The sequence below is a fragment of the Temnothorax americanus genome, unplaced genomic scaffold, assembly GCF_048541705.1.
Source record: "Temnothorax americanus isolate GAGA-0224 unplaced genomic scaffold, ASM4854170v1 Scaffold7, whole genome shotgun sequence".
Lineage (NCBI taxonomy): Eukaryota > Metazoa > Arthropoda > Insecta > Hymenoptera > Formicidae > Temnothorax > Temnothorax americanus.
The window spans coordinates 1,258,989-1,283,188 of record NW_027509792.1 but is presented as its reverse complement, the minus strand read 5'-3'; the positions used below and the strand labels follow the sequence as shown (position 1 = coordinate 1,283,188).

Genomic DNA, 24,200 nt, shown 5'->3' with positions numbered 1-24,200 from the left:
AAAATATAGTAGATACCGGGCGCATTGTGCCACCAGTCTTTCGCGCCCGCGATCCTTGCCCCATTTATTTGATATACGCGGCGGAACAAAAGGTGGGGTAATGATCTGCTAGTGCTTCATACTGCCATGAGCAAAAGGAAAACGAATGCGAAATTCGCGGCGGAGATTTACGCCTATTTTCGCGACCGGCCAGATATTTTTTATAAAGCGCGTTTGGTATACTACAGTGAATAGGCGGCTTCCGTTATACCGATAGAAATCCGCTCTTTCTCTGAGTATTTATAGCGCATGGTCGTCTTTAATTAAATTGAAAAATTACCCGCAACGAGAAAGATGAGGCTCGTGTATATTAATCCTATATGATGCAACCGATACTGAGATATACGGTATGTGCGCAACGAAGCGACGTTTATTAAAAGCAGCGAATATCCTCCAGTCTCGTATTGATATATAACTTTTCCCTCTATTCGTGCTATTAATACAGATTGTAAAGCTATCTTGCAAAAGAGATGTGCACTATTCATTGCACTTTAAATTTAATTTAACAGAATTTTTTATTTTTTATTACTGCAATAATGACTTTAGATATTAATGATTACGTTTATGTACTCAATTTGTAATTTAATATCGATGTTAATTTAATGTCGGTAAAACAAACTTATATATTCGATGGGTAATTCATTTAAAACATATATTTGTAATAATTTGGTCGTTGCAATTAGTAATTATGAAATTTATATATAACTGTCTTTTTACCGCAATAAAATCTTCCTTGATTAAAATCGAATTTTGCATGATGTATTGTGTTTCTCCTTGGCCAACAGTCATTATTCACCTTGTCTCGTTCCGATAGATCTCTTCCGGACTTGAGCTGATCAATAGCTGGTCTGCACTGAATGATTTAGATCAGGCTTCATTATTACATATCTCGCGAAACTGCGCTGTTATCGATATGTGTCTGTACCAGACCGCATACGAGTGATCGCTTTCGTGCATCTGCCGCGGCACGAAGGAAACGAAGTTTAATCCTTCGGCAAGAGTTTCCACGTACATACACACAAACAGCAGCCGGCAGGAAAGGCTCGATTAATCATATAAGCAACTTTTGCCGCAGTTCTTGAACGAGATGGCGTGTTCAGGGGGAGGGGGAGTGCGATGTGATGCGATGGCGAAAGCTGCCGCGTGTGCACAACGAGCGGATACCGAGGGTTCAAAGGGGGGGTAGAGCGGAAAACGGTGGCTGCGAAACGGGTGCTCCGTTTGAAATTGTCACGATGATAAATCGCGTCGGTATCGTATATCTTGGTGGCGCATCTCCAAGCACTTGCACGCGGCCGAAACTATATTTTTCCCGGATACGGATACGCGCCGAAACGGGGCGGAGGGGGGTGGGGCTACGTGTGGAAAGTGGAGCGTGAGCGCCCGGGGGCAGAGGGAAGAGGGATGGGGCCACGGTTACGAGCCATAGATATGTGTGCATTTGTCGATTTCAACGCGTATACTCATCGAGAGAACGCATGCCGCAACTTTGTCATGCACGCTCGGGGAACAATATACCCGGCGCTTACACCGCGGGAAAAAGCACAGATTCACGATCAAGTACCCGAGAGCAAAACTCAAGAGCGAATGTTGAAAGTATCTTCATCCGGGAATACAAAGCGTTTTTTATTGGGCTCGAGATTTTACATTGTGAAAATTTGTAAAGTGTTATCCTCAAAGTACGATTAAAGTTGAGATTTATATAATAGTCGGAATTGATGGCGTTAAATATTGATACCGAATAGTTAGAAAAACGATATTATTCATAAAAAAATATCGTATTTTATGTATAATATGCATTTTATTTTATAAATATTTGTTTAAAGTATACTAGTAATTTATTTAAATTCGGTCATGCAACACTAATACTATAAGAAAGATAAAATGATTGATGACAGATGCAGAGAGCGCAATAAATTGCCACGAATAAATAATTATGCATATTATCTTTACATGGATGACAGCAAACGACTTCGGTCGGTATAGGAAAGCAATTGAGATAAGAGGAAAAAATGCCAAAAGAATGACAACGCAGAAACGGGTTCAACGAAATATGTTATTTTATTTATTCGCTTACATTATAGCTCTGTTCAGAATCTGAATTCAAAAGATTGGTTCCTTCAAAAGAAGAAACACGGGATAACCATTCTCCTTCTGTATTGCCACGACTCGAGGCAGCCTTTATATTTTTCTCTCCTTACTTTTATTGTATAAGACATCGTAAGACATCGCGTTTTTTGGCAACGCAATCTCGCGACGGAGATAATAATTATCAATACTCCAGACTTCTCTCCGAAACGTATTACTGGCGTGCCGAAAAGAAAGATCTGCATAAAATAAGAAACTGCGAGGAACATAAAACAGCGTTAAAAATCTCTTCCATAGCGAACTTCTAAAGATCTTTAAGAGGAAATCTGTATTTTTCTTTGTAATGGCGTTGTTTCAAAAAATATAAATGTATCTTGATTCTACGATGAAAAATATCTCCCATTGAGGTGTCTTACGCAATACTTGCGATTGTTTGATCAAGCATAATATTATAGTATTTAAAACTTTGACATTTTTTTTCAATAAATTTTAATTTACAGATTTGATTATAACACACCTCGCTCACGAATAAACATCGCTTCGGTAAACACGTACGAGACGTTCTCTATCCTTTCGGTAGCTAGTTCGAAGTTCTACTCCGGCAAACAACGCGGCGTTACGTTTGCCGTAGTTGTTGGAGTGAAAAACAAATATTGCCTGGTGCTTGGACTAGCACGAGGCAGTGCTGCGACGTTTCGGACGGAGGCTGCTCGTTGCTGCGGAACGAACATGTCATTATCCTCAGTCGTTAAGCTCCATTAGAAACTAAATGCACCGCGTTCCGGCTGGCAAACATGGGGACCACTGTGAGAAACCTGACTGATTATGGAGACGTGGTAATTGTGCAGTCGATGGTATGTTCTCTGGAACAGAGAGAAAACAGATAATCAACTCAAGAAACTCAAGAAAGAGACAATAAATGACCGATATTTTTAATGATGATGAAACAGATATTTATAATAAATATAAATATAAATTAAAAATACGATCGATTTTAAATATTGTCTTGTAAAAGTTTCTTGAAAGAAGTTTTTAGAATTTTAAATTGGAACGGAGGGTGTGCATTGATCTGACGATAACAACAGCTCCAACAAATACTGATGTTTGAATACGACGCGATTACAACCATAAATAGGAGGCATCAACGGCGTTTAATGTGTGTTTCTGCGAAACAGCGAGTATAACTTGAGTACATCCTGAGAAGCGCTTGTGGAGCTACAGTATAGCGCGACATTTGCTACAGAATTCACGCTCGGTCTGATCTGAATATTAATGCTCGATGCATATATCTTTATCATACAGTCTTATCCAAGAATATATCTTCCAACTGTAACAGCAAACCACAACCAAAGCCGCAAGCAAAGCTGCTTCTACTTTACATATTTCAACAAATACTAGCGGAATATGTTTCCTCGATAAGCTTACAAATATTTACAAACAAATTAACATTGTACAATTTTTATGCAATACTCAGCACATAAATTATCAACAATAAATTTTCGTTAATTAGTTATTTTACTGCGGAAACAAAGTTTCATATTTGGAGTAAATTATTAAACTGCAATTGTGGAAAATTTATGAACACATATAATAATGTCGGATTTAATAATTTGAATGAAAAGTGAATAGTTTATTTAGCTTTATTTTCTATATCTTGGAATAAAATTTTATACAACAGTTATGACTTTGTTACTGGGTATCATTATATATGCGTTAATCTTACATTAGTGCAACGCACGAATGACTTCGCTCGTTAGTTTGGAATTTGCAGCTAGTACCCCGCAAGAAACATTACTTCGAGTTGTTTCCTCGGCAGGATGGTCAGATGATTAATTATATTATGAAACGCACAATCATCTAAAGCCACAGACAATTGACGGCCGGCCGTGATTGTGGATGGACTAAGATACATTCTGATGCGCAATTAATCGATATTCCGTCTAATTGATGCCTAATTCGATTAATAATTATGACGGTTCGTCGCGCACTCAATAGCCGTGTACATTTACAACAGAGATTAGCGAATTAATTATCAACGTTATTGCGTTTTGTTGTAAGATAATATAGCGGATGAAAAATTATTACTAACATCTATTTATTTTTCTTCCGCGCGTATATAACAATATATACAGTTATTTTATTTTTTGCACCTTTGATTTAATTCGAATTTTTGCAAGGCGGGAAGTTTTTGGTAATATCAAAGGCATACCTGGCGAGAGAAGCGCGCGTACAGCCGTTATATATTCTTTATACTTTGGCAACCCTTTCAAGTCGAGAATGATTGAACCTTGCATAATTCTTTTCACCTTATTAAATAAACATTTAATGAACATAAAATTAAATAGGCAGTGCGGGCTGTATCTCCACAAGAGATAGCGTTCCTTTAATTAAGTCTCGGCTAAAGAACATGTGCTTCACCTTGAAACGAATACAACGCGCGCGCGCTGCAGTGCTTGTAGATGGACGCGGAAAACGCGGTTGCAGGCTAATTTGCGGTGGTGCTAAACGAGGAGTTGCCGGAGCATCAAGAAACAGGGCTAGACAAAGGGTGAGGAAAGGAAGGGGAGGAAGCGAGGTAAACTCCAGATACACGGCGTGAACTCGCGCGAACTGCGGCCCGAGTAATTATCCTTGCAACGAGAAATGTTATTTACCTGTACCTATTTGCTTCTTCGGACATTTGATCTTTCCTATGGAAGCAACTTGGCCATTTAGTTTCGGCATGAACATTAAATTTTACTGTTTGTCTTAGCGACGTGCGAAAGATGCACGATTACAACTCTCTCTCTCTCTCTCTCTCTCTCTCTCTCTCTCTCTCTCTCTCAGCATTATTTCTACTCACCCGCATACATAGTGAAGCGTAATAACTGAGAACGGAGACAATTCGGATAGAAAACATTCCGAGCGGAAGGCAAATTGCAAATGGCAAGACCAGGGAGAGATGTGGAAAGGGAGAGGAAGAGAAAGAAAGGGATGGGACAGAGCTGACCCGGCCTTTGTGCCGTTGACATTCTGGTAACCGCTGATTCTCCTTCCATTGAAACCCTCTTTTACCGTTTGGTTGGTTTTATCAAACGGAACTAGCTATAACTGCATGGCACAATTACAAGCCACTTGCGGCTTTCTTTTTCGCTCCTTTTTGCCAGCTCCAGTTACATGTTTCTTCTTCTATTTCGATCCTTGTTCTCCCGGCTATGCGCCCAATCAGCACCTGAATTAAGTTAACTGCATCGACACCTTTTGAATGAACCTATTTACAACGTCAATTGCTTCAATGGAGATTACTTAAAAAAGAAGAAGAATAAAAGGAGGGACGTCATTCTGGAGAGGAAATACTTGACTCAGTTATGATGGAGATATCTGACGGAAGTGGCGAATTATAATTGGAAGATCATATGCAAGAGGCGAGGTACAGTGATTGTTGAAAACGAGATGGGCAGTATGAAATAGCTAAAGATCACGAAATAGCACGATTTGAGCTAAACATACTTAAAAATACAGTCGAATAAAAATATTATTTGTGTTTATGACAGCTTATAGCATAAAAAAATAATTGGACGTAAGATAAAATAAGTCACGCCGCAATAAACATTATAATTATTAATTATATCACAAAATATATCTCAGTAGATAAAGTCAGCATCTGGTCAGACTGCGTAAATTTCTCTAATACAACCACTTCTGTTCATTTTAGGAAAAAAAAAGGTAATTATTTATCGTCCAGTGTTTCTCTTGTTTCACTTTTACGTAATGTAAAAAGAGACATGAGACAGAAAGGAGAGAAAAGAATTTTGTTCAAACCGACTGAATGCTGGATGAAGAAAAAGGAAAAGCATAAAATGCTGTTATTTACGCGAGTTGAGTTTATACACTTGAGAGAAATGTCCTTAACGGAGTTACTTTCTTTATCCTGATGAAATGATACGACGGCAAAAGTTTCAAGTTGCTCTCTACTTTGAACGTAATCGTAGACCGGAAAATGCTACGGTGAAGGAAAGTGTTCAGGAATCTCGGTTAAAGCAGTGTTAAGAACAGTTAAGAAGATAGCGCGAACTAATAAGGCGGACGAGCGATAAGTGCATAGTAAAGACTAGAAGGAGGGAAGGGGAGGGAAAAGAACAGGTACCTATAGTCCCTGCGGCTAAGCACCCGATCGTCCACCGATGCGCTACATGAGCAAGTGTATAAAGGTCGTCCTTGCAGAACGCCGAGTGGCTTTCATAACTGCTGGACAAGTTCGTGGTAAAACCGGCGACGATAGATAACGATGAGTGAATAACACTCACAGCGGCAAAACGACGGGATAACTTCGGCTTGTCACATTATGAACGACTGAATCGTCGACCTCCCGTCCCTCTCCGCTCCCTGCCGGCGTCTCCGTAATGGGGTCGTCATCCCCTTCGGCCTCCGAGTCCTCGCCAGCGACCTCGTGAAACATTGTGGGGAACCATGATCCCCGACTTATGCATCGCTCGTCGCCTCGATGGAGATACGCTAACGAGACATCGACGACATTTCCAAGCAGATGAAAATGCAAATGCCAGTGCAGCTGAGTCCTAGAAACTATGCGGTCTCTTCTCGCTCGGCGCGATATGAATTTCATTTCGATGGAGACGTGACAGAAATTAAAGTAACTGCGTAAGATAATTATTACGTCTTTCATGATCTCACGTTTTATATTCACGTAAATTAGATAATAATAATTGATAAAAATAGATGAGTAGAAGAGAGATTTTTTATTTGACAGAATTGTTAAAATTTTTAAAAAGACGTAGGTACTTTTTCATTAATCTCTCGTTAACTCTTTTTGCGGTCTACTTTTACAAATTCTGTATTAATATTGTACTTATTGTACTTGTTGTTGTAAAAAAAATTAATAGGCAGTTGGATTAAAGCAACGCATTATTAAAAAAAAAAAAAAACACAATTCTGAACAGTCGATACGTTGCATGTATTTTAATTAATAATCTCTTTAATATTTTAATTAATACACATGTATTTTATATATGATTTACTAATATACATATAATGTTTTTAGTATATAATATACCAATGAATTTAAAACGGATTTTTATGTGTAAATAATACTCGAAATAATATTATTGCATATTCATGTTCTATGTATGTAAAATTTTTGTTTTTTTTTTTATTGTTATTGGAACAAAAATTCTGCGAAAAATTTTACAAAAACCGGCAAATACTTCAATTTAGAAAAGCCGCTTTAACAGTCGTGCAAATCTGCAGAAAATAAGTTTCAATAGTCTCCCTTAGTCTTGGAATTTTTCACAAGAGTTCTTGGAGCCCTGTTCGTGCTTCATCTCTTAATGATCATCCGTCAAAGGAACCCTTCTAATGAAATATTTTGCTATTTTGTTGCAGACGGGATTTCGTATCGGTGGAAAAAAGCTTTTTGATGTGGACGAAGTCATTGAAGGACTTAAGAAAACGAGTAAGGGTCTACACGAGTCTAATTCCGTCAGGGAGCGAGGAAAACCGGAGTCCGGCAGAGAGAGCCGAAGGGAAGAAAAAAGGCGGAAAATAGTGAAAACGGTCTGGCACATGTTACGAGCGTAAAAAAAAAGAAAGGGTAGAAAAGAGCGAGAGAGTAGGGATAAGGCCGTTACTCTCGCGATCGCCGTCGGTAGAAGCGATGATTGTGTCTTCATGTTATACCCGAAGGAACGGAGTAATACGTTCCGAGAAGAAGGAACGTGAAGTATAGGGTGCATAAATCAAGGCTCGCGCAGAAATGAAGATTCTGTCCGAGAAGAGGAATAACGGGCAGCGAGAGTGCAAAATTTTACGTGACATAAAGCCCCTCCGCTCAATGACGTGGAAAAAGTGCGTCTGATAAACAACGGCGGGCTGCTGTTCCTTGATTCTAAATTTCCATATCTTTATCTGTCGCCAACGGCGGTATACGTGTTAATCTCATATATGTCGAGCACCAATTAGAGCGGAGACGCGTGATCGCGCTTAATTAATTTCGCTGCCTCGCGAGTCGATTATACCGGGTACCGTCGTACACTCGACCGTGACCCAGAATTCGCATCAGGAGATTAATTACTCACAAACAAATAAATACGCTACATAAATAAATACGCTTCACTCTTTCTGTTCAATCACCGACACATCTTGATATCTTTTCTATTCGGATCCTCGAAATTAATATCGCTGTTGAATCTTCATCCCTCGGACAATCCATTCGCATATCGCTCCTTTGTTCCTACCAATACGCAGACTTGCTTTAATGAAATTCCTCTTTTGAGAATTCTTTGATTGAATCGCGTATAAATATTATGCATGCGTGTAGAAATTACGCGAGGTGCGTATTCTTATAATTTTCTTCGAGCTATCATCGGGCGATCGCAATGATATGAAAATACCTGCTATTAGACGCGACGCGATAAAACGACGGTATATCGAGAGTTTCGTTCGATTGCGTAGATATTCAACGGCTGTGACGTATTGTTGTGCGCCCGCGCTCGGACGACAAAAAAGAAGGGAAAAAGAGGAACGTGCGGAAGAAACGAGCCGTAGCGAACAAAAACGGAGAGGAATAGCGGAGGCATGTCAGAGAAAATGATATCGAGGCGGAGAACTGATTGAAACGAGAGAGAAAAATGACAACTATCGAAGCCGTTAGTGAAATGAGTGCGGTACGTCGGGCGGTATGGTTCAGCGCCGTGTTATTCGCAGCGACTCCTTTGGCCTACACTCAAGTAACATGGACGCCGATCTACGTGGGAGGATACAGTGAGTACAATTAATTGTTACTCTTTTACTATTTGTATAAATAAAGTGATGTTAACGAAATAGAAAGAAAGTTAAGTTGTATTTATGATCAAAAATTGAGTTAACATTTTTTAGCTACTTTTGTAGAACATTAAGTGTTTAAATATTTTTGGGGAAGCGCTTGGCTTATGATAAAATAATTCAAAGATAAAATATTATAATAAAATATAATGTTAATGTTAAATTTGTTAGAGTCAAAACGTAATAATGTGTCGCTAATTCCTTGTACTTATTAACGTCATTAATCATTCCGCATGATTTGCTCGCGGAACATGCGATATTTGCAGTTGTCACGTACACTAATCTTCATTTTCATATGATAATACACTATGATAAATTATGCTTCGGACCGCACTGCGCGTCGCTTCGTTACGAGCTGAAAAAACATGTCAAAACGAGCGCACACGCATTTCCTCTTTTTTTACGCGACATATTTTCATTCGTCTGACGGGAAAGCGAAAAAGGAAGGAAAGAAGTGGCGCAGTAAACGATGAAATATCGCGCAGCATTATTTTTTCGCATTTCTCCGAATCTTTTTTAACGACTCGAACTTTGGCAATCAGGGTTATAGCGCCAACAACGAACGGCGAACGCGAAAGTGTGCTTCACGATAACCTGTACGAAAGATTGATAGTGTCAATTAACGAGCCACGACTGGCTGAAAGTTCGCAAACGAGTACAATTAATGACACATCAGCTTTCTGCACGGCAATTGACAAAAAAGATATCAAAGAGAAACGAAATCATCTAAAATTGGGTAGAATATCTCAAACGCTTTTTTTAAAATAATGTTAACGGTATGAAATGTTAAAAGTTACAATAGTTAATTTTTTAAAATAATATGAAATAATAGCTAATGATATCTACTTTAATTAACTAATATTGACTTTTTAAAAATTTTATAAAAGAGCTCGATGATAATAAAATAAAAATTGGATAATTAGATAATTTTTAAAATACTTAATACGATATTGCTTAATATAACTTCAAAGAGCTTTAAGGGAATATTTTAATTCAGATATAATGATATTGAAACAAATTAGACGTTGCCGCGCATGAGGGTATGTTTCATTAATGCAATCGCAAATTATTTTAATGATATTCCTCTGGAAAAATGAGTTCAGAATTTAATCTATTGCCCGCGTAACGGGGAGCGTCAAACCGGGAATGATGATAAATGCATAAAATACTCGCTTAAGAGAAAAGCAATCTCACGAGTATTCAGATCTCAACGGACATTAAATTTTTATAACCTGGGACATTTATCCGTTAATGCCGTCACTCCGCCTGATGGACGTCGCAATAATCGAATTACAGGAACGGTCCGTCACATAATTTATTAGACTGGACGATTTTAATATATTTTATTGTTAATTATCACCGTCGAAAGTTTAAATTAATAGCCATTACCATTTATAACAGTTTTACTCTACGATCTCATAACTTTTGTGTATATTAATGAAATTGTATTGTATAGATATTGCGTTGACAAGTAGATTGTACGGACCATGAACTCACACATGTAATGCGATATCATGCGAGTGCATCGAATTACGATATTGCATGTCATGCTTTCCTAAATAATCGGATACAAAATACGGCATTTATTTAAATCTACTAACGAAATAATCTTTGTATTATAATATTTGAAGAATTTTACACTATATTATTATGACATTATATTACAAATATTATAATATTAAAGATCAAAATCATAAAATGTAATATAAAAATGGTCGTTTGGCTATATTTAGGTTGTCAATAGACAGTATTTTATTCTACGTACTCCCGAGAGGAAATATGGAAGATCTGGGAATTGGTATAACAATGTATCTATAGCAGGATCAAATTATCGCACACACAGAGAACGATATTGCAAGAGGGTTTAGCCGAAGTAGAGTTTTACCGAATGATCATTCGATCCACGTAGAACGGATTGAAAACCAATCACGCTTCGCTCCGTAGAAAGATATAGGGCCCCGCTACCAAGAAATCAATCTGAAACGTGCCCGAAGTAACTCAATTTTCCCCAGTTATGTCTAAGGTTACCGTTGCAGGCCGCTGATGTAAGCTGATATGAGAAGGTGAGCGTCCTTGAGTTTGCAACTTCCGCGAAGTCTGATCGTAGTCTTAATCACTAGAACTTCATCGTGAGAAATTAAGCACTTCCGTTCTACAACTCGGACGTATCTTACCTTGTTTGTCTTAATGAACAAGTCTCAAAGTTGCGCCTTCCTTGCCTTTCCTAGATTTACTCGCTAACATTTGTAATAGGAAACGTAACGACCGAGTGATATCTCTAAAAATTAAAAATTACATTTCAGAATTAGAGTTATACTCTACCGGAGAATACTCTAATGCTCTAACATTTTAACTTTCAAAAAAATGTAGTGTTTAATTCCTCTAGAGATATTACTCGGTTACTGTATTTCCACTCAGAAATAATCCGTTATATCGTGTCAAGTTTTTGTTAACAAACACAAGTCCGGAGAAGCAACTTACAGAAATATACTCGGCATGTGATATACATTCCGCCGAGTGGAATGTCGCCTTATTCAAAGTCCGAAGTAGCAATGCGCAGCATATCCTGAGAAACCTACTATCGTGCGCCATTGTAGCGCATCAATCTTCTAGATCGTTACGCGTCCTCCGTCCATTTAGTAAAGTCCCTTCAGTTAGATCCTGACTCCGTCGTAAGCGATGTTGTCGCGGTAACGACTGGGCTAGACAAGCGGATCCTTTAAAGTGATCCAGGGCTGCGTGTAGATCCGCTGGAATAATTCAAGCCGCAAACATCGTGCTCCGGTGATGGTGGATCAGGCGGAAGAGAACCTCGAGTGAGTTTAGGCGAAGGGGAAACGAAGTGGTGGAATATAGGATCGCCGCTGAAGACTCTCCTTTGCAGTTGCTTGTCGTCGGTAGCAGACTGTACTCTAATTAACGGCGGGGTAACAAGGGTACCTGAGAGAGACGGAGAATCGTTGTAATAACTCGCGCCACTATGAAGCGACGAAGGAGGCGAAGATAAGGAGGATGAGAAGGAGGAATTGAATACAAAAGAGAAGAGGGTGAGGAAGGCGGTATATGAAAGGCGTGAGAGAAGAGCGATTCTCGAATCGGTATCTCAAGTACGCCTGTCTTAAAATGTTGTCGATTAATTAACACCCAAATACCAAGCGCTTGTTGTTTCTCCGTGTGGAAATTTCCAACTTTCGTGACGTGAAAAGGTTGGAACCCGGTTGACGCCTCCGGTGAATATTGCGCGATATACTGAAGAGACTAACTACTACAACTACTATAAGCAGAAATCGGAGATGGATAGTCTCTCACGTCGCGTTAAGTCGACATAAATGGAGCTGAAAGTCATTTGTCATTACGACTCTGTACAAGGTTTATACAAGTTACCAGTAGTAAACGTTTAATGAAAGAAATGAAGCTTCTTCCAGTTTTCTTCGCGTAAAACATTTTTTCTCGCGATAAATTTTTTAACGCAGATGTTATAGACACATTACGTCATAATATTTGAACAAAAAAAAACGCGAAAAAAAATTGTTTTATGCGTCAATAACATCTACTGTTCTTTACCTTTTGAGTCTATTGCGGAGAATGGGAAAGAATAACGCGTAAATTGCTGCGCTTCATTCTTTGAATTCGATGGCGTACCACAGAAAACTGGATCAGTGGCGCGATATCTTGCGTATTACGGAGCGTATAGATAGCGGCGAAGACTGCATTGTGAGTCAGACATGCGTACTTAATTCACATATTACTCACACACGAGTTATGAATACGCGCAGCATGCTGCCGGCTACGCGCACCTTGTCTCATTATTCGAACTTCAAAAGGATCATACTTCCATTGTAGCGTAGCAGTAATTATATTCCTTTCATGCACCGTTATTATGTTACGTTCGTCATTTGTGACGAACTGGTCTTTTTAACAATAGGTGATTGATGTCGTCTGTAAGCCCAATATCGTCGATCGATAAATTATCCAATAACACGGTCTCCTGAAAACGAGAGTGATTTAGCGCGATACGGAGTGAAACGTCGGTTTGATTTAATCTCAGATACAATTGCTCAAGATACGGTCCTTGAATCGTTTCACATCTTCAGTTATCTACGTTATTTCTTGATAAAAGACAAAGAGAAACGATAGAGTTTTTTTTACGCGCGCGTGTCCAACTTGGCGAATGAAGTCAGGGGTTGTAAAAAGATTTACGCTCGTAAAGCCACGGCGAGATTCAAGTTGGACGGACGAGAACCGAATATCGTGATCAGTCTTCAAAGATCGCGGGATTCTTGAGAAAGGGCATACAAAAATCTTTCGTCATTTTTTCCCATCTCTACTTTCACGTTTTGTACCGCTTAATCTTATCACGTGCGGACTCGGGCGGTTCAAACTCGACCTTAGTACTTACTGTCCTGAAGGGCAACTTCGTTCACGAGCCAAACTTCGATCCTCTCGGTTTTTATTGCGCTGCTTTATTAACAAGACCACACAGGAGCGTGTTACGCGACGCGAATTAATTACTGTGTGCTCGCGTCGAACTTGTTTTGTTTTAACAACACAATAACAATGTGGTAACTTCTACGGAGGATCGCGTTTACGAAATACATACTAGAAGCAATTTTTCGAATGACGATGATAAATTATTTTATTGCAAAAAAGCGTTTGTTTAAAAACATATTCTTTACAATTGCGCAGTGCCAAACTTCACTTCCTCCATGATAAATGGTATAAACGTTGGTGCTGTCCAAATATAACCCAATATTTAAAAAACCGGATTACAAGAAATCCGATTATTTAAAAAATATATGCATGGGGATTTCTTTGTATATATGCATATTCATACTCTCCCCCCCAATCTCAAACAATATTGCTGTGAAAATACGGCATTGTGCGAGCTATAAATGCGTATCTGTCGTATTGATTTATAAGTCAAAATGTAGCGTGTGCCGAGGGAGAACGTGACAATCTCGCGCAGTGCGTTTTGAGGGGGCACGAAGCAGGCGGCAAAGGACGAGTAGCGTACGGAGTGCACGAAGGCGAAAACGTTTGCTTGGACGAGTAAACAGGGGTGATTCTGTTTGCTTTTCGAGGAGGAAGAGAAGCACGTCTCGACGTATGCGTGAAATCGGGTACCCCGAACCTCGCCCCCGTATGCGCGTCTCTGCACGAATGACAATTCAATATTGATGCTAACCTTGCTTTCATAAGCAGTTGCTGTCCACCAATTTGTGTATTCACAACAATAAAACATGCTTCCAAACCCAGAAAGCGCTCTTTCAAAGTGAATTGTAAACTTCGCTCAGACAACTTTGTTTTCCCGGTAGACGAATGCTCAGTTGATATTCCTCGTTGAAATTGTGTGTGTATGTGTGTATTTTCTTATTTATTAACTTAATCTCGCTTGAAATTTTGTTTCCTCTGACAAACTACGCTAGGAGAACTATTGGAAGTACTATTTCAATTTCTCACGTTATTACATAAAGCGATAATTGAATTATATAAGAAAAATATCTAATGAGACGAGATCTGATATTATCACAAAAAGATTGTGTTCACGATACTGATTATATTTATAACAAGTGTTGTTTTTGGTACCGTTTTACCGTAAATTTCCTGTCTTGAAAAGCGCAATCAATAACGGCAAAGTTATCGCGAATACATCGATCGATGCTATACGTGTATATACCGTCGAATCGTTCAGGGGAGCAGCTGTAAAAAGGTATCGCATAATGAGGAAAGGGGTTCCATGTTCCGTCGATTTCACAATCGCGGTGGCACATTGTTACAACACACGGACCACCGCGAGCGAGCGAACTTGAAAAGCCACCTGCGCGCGGTGTGCAGGTGCATTGCAGTTTCATAGTCTTCGAGCCCCCTTCTCCTCCTCCTCTTCCCTTTCTTCCACCGCGCTGTTTCCCGCCCGGTCGACGGACCGGGAACCGTCGGGCAAACTGTAATCCTGTTTTCTAAATGTAACCCAACTTCGGCGAACATGTGTATGTCTGACCGCAAGCACTGTTCGACAATTTGTCTCCGCGCCCGACGCTTCGCCCGCACTTCTCTCTCTCTCTCTCTCTCTCTCTCTCTCTCTCTCTCTCTCTCTCTCTCTCTCTCTCTCTCTCTCTCTCTCTCTCTCTCTCTCTCTCTCTCTCTCTCTCTCTCTCTCTCTCTCTCTCTCTCTCTCTCTCTCTCTCTCTCTCTCTCTCTCTCTCTCTCTCTCTCTCTGTCTCTTTAGTACTCTCCTGGCGCCGCCTCCTTTGTCACCTAACTGCATTTTCCTTCTCGCGCGTTCAGTGTTCAGTATCTTCCCCAGGGGGAAAGGCCCCCTACGCGAAACTATATTTCCTTTGATACTTGTGCATGTGCGTATGTAAACATACGCGTTGAGATAGGCAACGTGCGCGCACGTGTTCGTTCAACTCCATGTATACATATATGATGTTTGTGCACGTGTAAGGTAATGTAGGATGCATAGAGTACATAGGGCGGTTGCCTATACACATCGCGCGACTGTAAGTGTGTACGTAGCGCACTCAGGTTTTTGGATGCAGTTTAACGCTCCGCTTGGTCTTCGACGTAACTTCCGCGAGAAATTTACTCGGTGTTGCTCTTCGAAATTTGCGTCGAAGATTATCGAACTGCGATAAACCTTAACCACCGGTTACTAACCGGTTATTATTCGTCGCTGATTTGTGGTTTGCGCCTTTTACAATGAATACTTTCTCTTGAAAAGCATCTTACTGCATTTCTTGTAGTGGACCGTGCTTATATATCGATTTTAATTATTTCTGAATAATTTTAATCATTATATTTTAAGTAATGGATTGAAATAATAGATTATTGTTATTTTGTTATTGTTATTATTATATGATAATATATACAGCTATATTAAAAAAGCTTTTCGAATATGAAATATTCAATTTATTTACGAGGGATTTTTAATAATATCAAAATATTTTCTGTAACATATATTAGCAGAGGTACATCATTTGCTAATGACACGCACACTTCTGCCTGTATAATCTCATTGAGATTATTTGTAAATTATCTGTCCATTATATAGCTGAAAATTATTTATCATTTTATATTTTTATATTCTTGAGAAGAATCGCTGAATTATATCGTCAGATTTATTAAGCCATGCACGTAGATCGAGTTTGCTCGACAAAAGATCAGTGGTACGTACCATCGAAATTCAAATTTCTCCATTCGAGTCACTCGTCGTCGTCCAATGAAACTTGTAACATAGCAGTTTGGCAAGAACAATTAACCTCGGGCTGATGGCATTTAGCAATACCAGTCTAATTCAACCGTCGTCAGATCTCGCATACCGTCCCTTCATCCGACTCGTATCGTGACAATCGATTCCTGTTAATCCATTCCGCGCGGCACACACAATCACCGGTCTCGTTGCACCGGAATGTTTTATACGAACCTTTGTTCGCAAATTCACGAGTAAGCGGCAGTGAAAAGATCGATCTTCTTTCTTCTTGCACCGGCGGATACGAGTCCCGTTGAAATTCGACGCCGATAGCAGACACGTATACAACATTGTCGAATCAGCGTCGATATTTCCATGATGGCTCTCTCTTTATTTTCTTACACGATATCTCCGACATATATTTTAATTGACATCTCCAATATATATTCTAGTTAGCAATCTAAATTACATTTTAAGTTAACGTTATATCGATTTTTAATAGAATATATATTATAATTATAAATCAGATATTTTTCGACTCCGCTTTGAACCATCTTCAGCAGTGCAGTAACAATTAAATAAAAACAATCTCACTTTGGCGGGAAATAAGTGAGTAATAACTTTAAAAGTTGATGGTCTAATAATAGCGTAATTTTCCACGAGGAAGTCCAAGTCCAAAACTTGGATAATAGTTTATTATATGATTGAAATCAAAATGACAAGAGTCATAACTTGAGCAAAAAGAGAAGTAAAGTTATTTATCGGGGAACGTGAGAATAAGCATATTGAAGTCGAGACAAAAAAATATCGAGAAACAATATATAATTTAGTAGAGGACACCGTTACAATTGAAACAGTGCATGATGCACTTAAAAGACAATAAGAGATCAATAAGAAAATAGTTTCCTATTTTTATTAATAAGAGATTATTCAAGACCAATAATCGTGTAATTTTATATAAAAAAATTAATCTTTGACAGAAATTGTTGTCGAAGAAAATCAATTTTGTATATTTGTCTAATCGATGATAACGAAATGTCCATGGAAAACACGGAAATACTTGGTTAATTAGCCTTCGAGCATTGTCAGTAATTACTATCGCTACGTACACTCAACGACATTTTAACGCAACATCGGATGATCGTCCGGAAATCGACTGTGGTCGTTGCTCACGGCAACCTGAACCGGAAGACCACGTCGCGTTCGCGAATTGTCGATATTCGAGAGAGCGGCAATCGCAGCCGCTCGTCATCGCTCGGCATGGGGAGAGAGAGAGAATGGATCGTAACTTGCAGCAAGAACAATTAGCCGGCGGGCCTGCCGGAATTGCCATGGGCGATGCAGCCGGCTGGCTGCTCTGCTCGCACTCGTCATGAGTGCTTTCCGCACAATCCCTTTCGTACCATCCCTCCGGGTTTATCGCCGTCCCTCTACCGTCTCGCTACCGATTCTTGTCGCACTAAAGCAACCCCGACGTGAGTTACAACCCTCCGTCAAGTTTCCACGGCGGCGGCGACGGCTGCTACAGTCTGGCCAGTAATATTGTTCAAAATATCCGGAGCTAACTCCGGCACGTCGCGACGCCGTGTATGCTCCCGAATGGAAGCGCTTCGTGCTTCAACTTTGTTCTTTACGCGTTACGCTGTCCGCGACCGGCGCAACGTCCGGCGTCGTGCAGAGAGCGAAAGTGCTTCCGTATATGCTGGATAAGTAACGTCGCGATGCAAGTTCCGAGAATGCAGTGATTTGTCACGTGTGCGAGGTGCATTACGCGCCTAATTAGATCGTCACGAGATGCGTGACGCACGAGATGATATACTTGATTCTTCACGTATTTTACTCGAAAATAGAGCGAAAATGCGGTTTCTATAAAAAATAATCTTATGCAGTCTATGCGGATGCGGATTTAATGAGCAATCTTATTATCCCTACATTTCTAAGAATTCTCAACCGAAAATGTCAGTTAAACAAGGTAGTGTACGGCAACAATAAATATAAATGAGCTGGGAGTTGGATATAACATATATAACTACAACTCGGGTCATTATCTGCATTACGATATAGGTATCTATGATTGTAACTATGCAATACAATTAAAACTATGTTAACTAGTTTACATTGCGTACCGTTCTGATTCGAGCGCGTACGGAAGCAGAGACAAAAAGGAACAGGAGAGAGAAAGAGAGAGAGAGAAAGAAAGAGAGAAAGCTAGATAAACCTGTCTATTTAATGAAAATTAACTAACAGCCGCGTATCGCGCGAAACGCGGCGAAGTGATGAACTTTGGAATAGCAGGGTGAGATAAGGGCGAAAGCGATAGTAGAGTTAACGCGGTGGATTATATTTCAATTTCGACTTTGGTTGGAAACACGCGAATGATAAAGCGAAACGCGCGGCGCGGCGCGCGTCTTGCCAGGCGATAAAGCCGCGATATCTATCCGCCATAAAATGCAAAATCTATCTTAGACGAGGGCGTGATCTAGGATACGAGGTATACATATATGCGATACGTTACACACTGTTGGCACAGGACTTCGAACGACTAGGAGTGATCCGCTTTTATCTCTGAGCACTTTTCGATACCGGCCAAATGTTTCTTGAGATATTGCGTGTGCTGTTGAATTATGGTCGTAAAAACGACTTGTCTCTTAAAGCGCACGTACAAGATATCTATGATACCGTTGTACGGGGCTAGATTGTAACCGTGAGGATAATCTCGTGGTACAGTGAGCAAACAGTGCCATTATTTAATCAGAAAGTAGTTAGCTTCTGTTAATTTATTAATGCTGATACATGTTCTTCATTATCGAACTGTAATTTAAATATTTCTTTCGTTCTCTCGCAAAATTATGTATGTACATCTGCCGGCCCAATTTAATTCTATTTTATATCGTGATGATGTAAATACACCGAAAATAAGTGTGGTTTGAACACTTTTAATGTCATTCTTTTAATTACCTCCGCTTGTATTAATTACTTAAATCCGACCGCGGAAATGAAATTTCACGAATGCACGTGTAATTACTCAACTACTGCGTTAAATTAACACAGGGCTACGGTGCGAAACTATGTACGAGATATAATGTGCTTTCGAACTTACCGGAGTTAAAGAGAAATTCGTTGTTCGCAGTGTTTAATCAATTTTGGAGTAAAACGCGTCTGTTTACGGGCTGTCCATTAACGAATTGTCGCAGATCGATCCGATATTTCCAGTTAATTAAAAGTGCATTTATTGGGACATTGAATTTGCAGTTTAACGGAACGCGAGATTTAATGCGCGTAGTTACGGTCCGAGCTTCGGACGAGGAATTCTCGATGAAAAATGGAGATAAAAGAAATGTAATCGTTTTATTACAATCAACGAAACTATTTAAATCTTGTTGCGGAAAACATCTTTTTCGAGTTCCACGCAGAATGCAGAAACATTCGTTCGTGCATTTCAGCATTGCGTCAATCAATCCAAAAAAGAATCGCACTTGCAACGAAAGGAGTGTCATCACTGATATAAAATATAACAATATTAATTGTTTGTCATCGTTATAATTTTCTTTCTATCGTACTACGCATATTGATTTTTATTAAAGAATTAAAATAAAAAATTATGCTAAACATGTATATATATAATTAATGAAAAATATATTTATATTATACATAAAACATCGGATGAAAGTAATAACAATAATTTAATTTTGATAAATTGTTAAATATAATATAAACTCTTTCAATTATATTTTATATTAAATTTGAATTGTACTTTTTTCATAACGAAGATAAATTTTATCTTTGAAATGTTAGATATCAATACGCGATAATAATCGCGCGTCTATCGCAATTAATTTATCACAAGGTTCACAAGGAACAGAATATTTGACATATATTAATCTTACAACCTTAAATATTTTAAATTAGCAACTTGCGGCCGCGCGAAGCTCGGTGTTTTTTTGTGTGCGGCGCGGCGTTGCGTCGTACATACATACGTCGTAGCGGCGCGCTTGTGTCGCCGCGCGAATCACGATCGTACGCGATCGTTCGTCTTCGTCATTCGTACGACGATACTCGAGTCGGAAGGTGGCATCGCGAGCCGCTCCGCGTCCCGCGTGCCGCGTAGGTACTGTAGGTAGGTATCTCCGAAATGTCATTCTCTCTCGAAACGCATTCGCGATAATATCACGAGAAGAAGTTACTGCGGACAGTTATCAGGCCCCGCACGCGATTTGTTTTTAACGCATTAAATATTTCCTCGCGCTAACGAGCTGGTGGTCGGTGGACAATGCTCCGAATGCTCGCGGTACTCGCTTGCGATGTTACAATATGCATACGCGTGGCTCTTGTGATTACGAGCGATAATAACGCTTAGATTCGATTGTATTTTGCATCGCGGTTGGAGTTTTGTTTCGCGGATCCATATGTGTATAATATACCTATCATTTTCGGATCGAGAGAACCCAACCTAACCTAACCTAACGCGAAATAATACGTGAATTGTCGGATTGAATAATCGAACGGAAATTGATACTCCATCGCGTTTAACAGTTAATTTGAGATACTAGGAATAGAATATTCGATATACGTTTATTTCAGTTGGTGCACGTATATATAGGTATTTCGTTATATATTTCGTAGCGGTAACGAATTGACGAAGTACGAAGTTTTTACAGCGCGCTGATGTTCGCACTGAAGTTATTTGCGCTTCGAGTTTTAAGCCGGGAGGCCGGGAGGCAACAGTCGTGAGCCGCTCTGTGCCTTGTATTAACATTATCTCTCGAAATGCGATAAATTTCAGAAGAAAACGCAATTCCTTATTATTAACGATTATTAATTTCTATGATTAAGCGCGATGGTCGTTTACAAGTTTTTTTTCGAACAATTGATTGCGTCTTACTTAATTAACCATTAAACATTGACTCAGCTTTTTTATCGCGTTGCATCAGTACCACATATCGAAATATTGTTGAGCAATATCGTAACTTTGTACTCTTTTCTTCCAATAGATCGCAATAGAATATAGAGTGCGCACGATCAATTTCGAGAGTGCCGTGCAAGACATCGCAATTGTAATTAGTTACGCGATCATGTTTTCACGAGTGAGTGTTGTGAATGCAACGACGGAATCTGAGAGGAGGTGGAGGCCTAGGAGGCATCGGGCGACAGCGGAGCAACCATGAGGTAAGTAACTCATTTATTATTTTGTTTCCTATTCTCTTTATCCCACCCGGAATTAATTATTTATAATTATTTTGTATACGCGCAATTATATTGTTCTTTGAAATATTAATTATTCAGAGCATTGCTATAATTTGAATTTATATTTTGTATTTTACAGATCGAAAAACGTGATTTCAACGTAACCGCGCAACTCCGCTGCTATACACATCGTGTATCGGTGAGTTACAAATATTTTACTTGAAAAAATGAGACAATATATTTTTGAAAATTATATTAGATGTATCTATATAATATGTATGTAGGAGTAAAAATGTTGCATTTAAATATAATATTTCATAGATCTATTGTCTTGAGATGAATGGGCTAAGACTGATTAGTACTCATGTCTAATCGTGGAAAATAAAAATTATCTGTTATTACACATATCACTGTGCATTACCATAGAAATTCAAAATTCAGAATAAAACTCATTATATACTCGCAATTTAAAATAAAAATCAGGAATATTTCAGATAAAGTATAAGCTTGGCAAAAAGTGATAATTTTTGCAAAAAAGAAATCTCGAAAATTAATAAATATATTATCTCTTATACTTTTTATCAAGTTCTCTATATGGGCTCAAAATATTTCTCTGTATTTTCTAAAGTTTTCAGGTAACATAATTATGAACATTATGAAGATGTATTACAATTATTTAAGTAATTTTAATATCAATTAATTAATTAAATTTTTGGATTTGTTTTTAGATAAATGGTAAAAAATAAATAAGAAATATAGTAAAATAAAAAAAAACTATAATATATTGATGTTTTTAGAATATATACATATATATATATGTACACATATAAATACATAAAGCTTTTACTTTAATTTCTTTATGATGTTCATAACATATAGGCTACGAAGATCGAATTATGAAAAATTGGAGCAAGATTTTTATGTACAGATATTATGTTGTATAATAAAAATAAATTAATAAGATAAAGATAAATGAATTACAGAAAGAAAGTAGGAAATATTTTACAATTACGTAACATATTTTAAATACTTTATTTGAAATTAAATATGCGCTGGTAATTATTAATTATATTTATTCTTATATAGTGCGCCAATTTTTTATTTTTACTTTTTATAGCCTATTCATCTGTAGTTATTAACAATTTTATATCGCTTAGTATAAGTAAAATAAAGAGGTGATATGAGATATATTAGATCTCGTATAGATATACCACGGTATAAAATTTTCTCAGTGTATTTCTTTAGTCTATATCTTTAGAGTATTTTTTTTAATACTAATAAATTACGCTAGTCATGTTAAAATATTTAGTATATTTTGGAAATATTCTCAATAATTTTGTGATTTACTTTAATTTTTAATCTATATATGTACATGTGCGATATATTATATATTGAAAAAAATCGCAACAACCTTGGGTTGGTAGCAGTCGGGAGTAAAAACAATAATAATTATTTTTGTTATATTTAATATTTCTATTGATGATATTTAATATCATCTATTGTGGTAATACCACTTACTACAATGTTGACTCTTCTGGATTGATCGATACGATACTAGAATAAGTAAGCAAAGACTTCTGCATTCGGCGTGAAATTCGAAAAGTGCAATTTTTATCCCTACATTATAGAATATTTTTGACGATTGAGAAAATATATGATAATTCTCTTATCTTAATTATTCATCGAAGATTTTTGTTAATAGTTAGGACTGCAAACGCGCGCATTAAATCCCGTTTTATTAAACCATTTTGATATTCCAAATTTTTAACAACATAATATCGTATAACTAATATAAGTAATTAATATACTAATTAACATAAATAATAAAAAAAGAAAATTGCATATTGATTACGGTTCAATATACGAGCCAAGTACAGGAACATGTTATGAGTCGAGTTTTTAATTCGACCTCGCGGGAAGACGAGTACCGTCCCGTCCTACGTTAAACGATGGCCCAATAAGAAAACGAGAAATGCTGCAATATTCGATATTCGAAAAGTTGGTAGTTCACTCTACAGTGGCGAGAGAAAAATTGCTTACGCTTTTTACAGTCTCGCAAATATACCTACTCGTGGCTCGTGTTTATTCACGCTGCTAACCGGCTGTGCGATTTGTGGTAAACGATTTTTGCCGAACCTACACTCTCGCGGATTGTGAGCTTTGTAAGATCGTGAACTTTAATCTCTGTCGCGAAAAAGGTGGTTTTCTGAGAAAAAAAGGATTAAAATCTGCGAAATATCAGAAAAAGGGAAGTGAAAAAAATTGAGGGATAAGAGAATTGTATTTTTATATGCAATGTATTATTAATTTATTTAACATGCCGGAGATAAAAAATAATTACAAATAGTTTCTAACGCGGTACGTTTAATTTTTAAGTCGATTGTGCCATATATTTTGACATAAAAAATTATGCACTATTCGAGTCCGTGTTGAAGTGTGAGATAAATTGAAAAGTATGAGTAAATATCCCGTGTGACGCGAGTAGGCTGTCCGCCTTCGAAGAACAGCAATTTTCCTTTCACGGATAAGCACTCACGTCTATTTGCTCGACAGTTATTGATGTCAGTGTCACGAACAAGCTTTTTCTCTCGATTCTCAAGTTCTATGAGAAAGTTGTGATGGTACTGCGGGCTTTATTTTATCGTTGCAGAAAAATAAATTTCAGTCTCATTTGCCTAGGTGAATATAATGATCTAATTTATTTCAACATTTTAATTAAACTATAGTTGAATTTATATTAAACTTTTATTAAACTCTCTCTTAAATTTGTGTATATATTTTTAATATATCGGAACGACTAGAAATATACAAATGGATATATATATATATATATATATATATATATATATTCTGTCGTCAATTATATTTCATTATGAACAGT

The 24,200-nt window shown here is 38.0% G+C and overlaps 1 protein-coding gene across 7 annotated transcripts in view; it reads left to right on the top strand.

Annotated features, from left to right (window-relative positions):
* Positions 1-24,200, top strand: part of LOC143906306 (uncharacterized) — a 219,933-nt gene that overhangs the window by 40,363 nt on the left and 155,370 nt on the right. For 3 of the 7 annotated variants that reach the window (XM_077422308.1, XM_077422313.1, XM_077422311.1), the window contains exon 2: positions 8,575-8,883. In XM_077422308.1, the coding sequence (XP_077278434.1) occupies positions 8,751-8,883 (133 nt within the window). In that variant the 5' untranslated portion in view covers positions 8,575-8,750. Of the gene's footprint in view, positions 1-7,506; positions 7,678-7,701; positions 7,969-8,574; positions 8,884-20,185; positions 20,253-21,126; positions 21,302-21,458; positions 21,519-24,200 lie in introns of those variants that run through there. The other 4 variants (XM_077422312.1, XM_077422310.1, XM_077422315.1 and 1 more) reach the window with 3 other exon arrangements.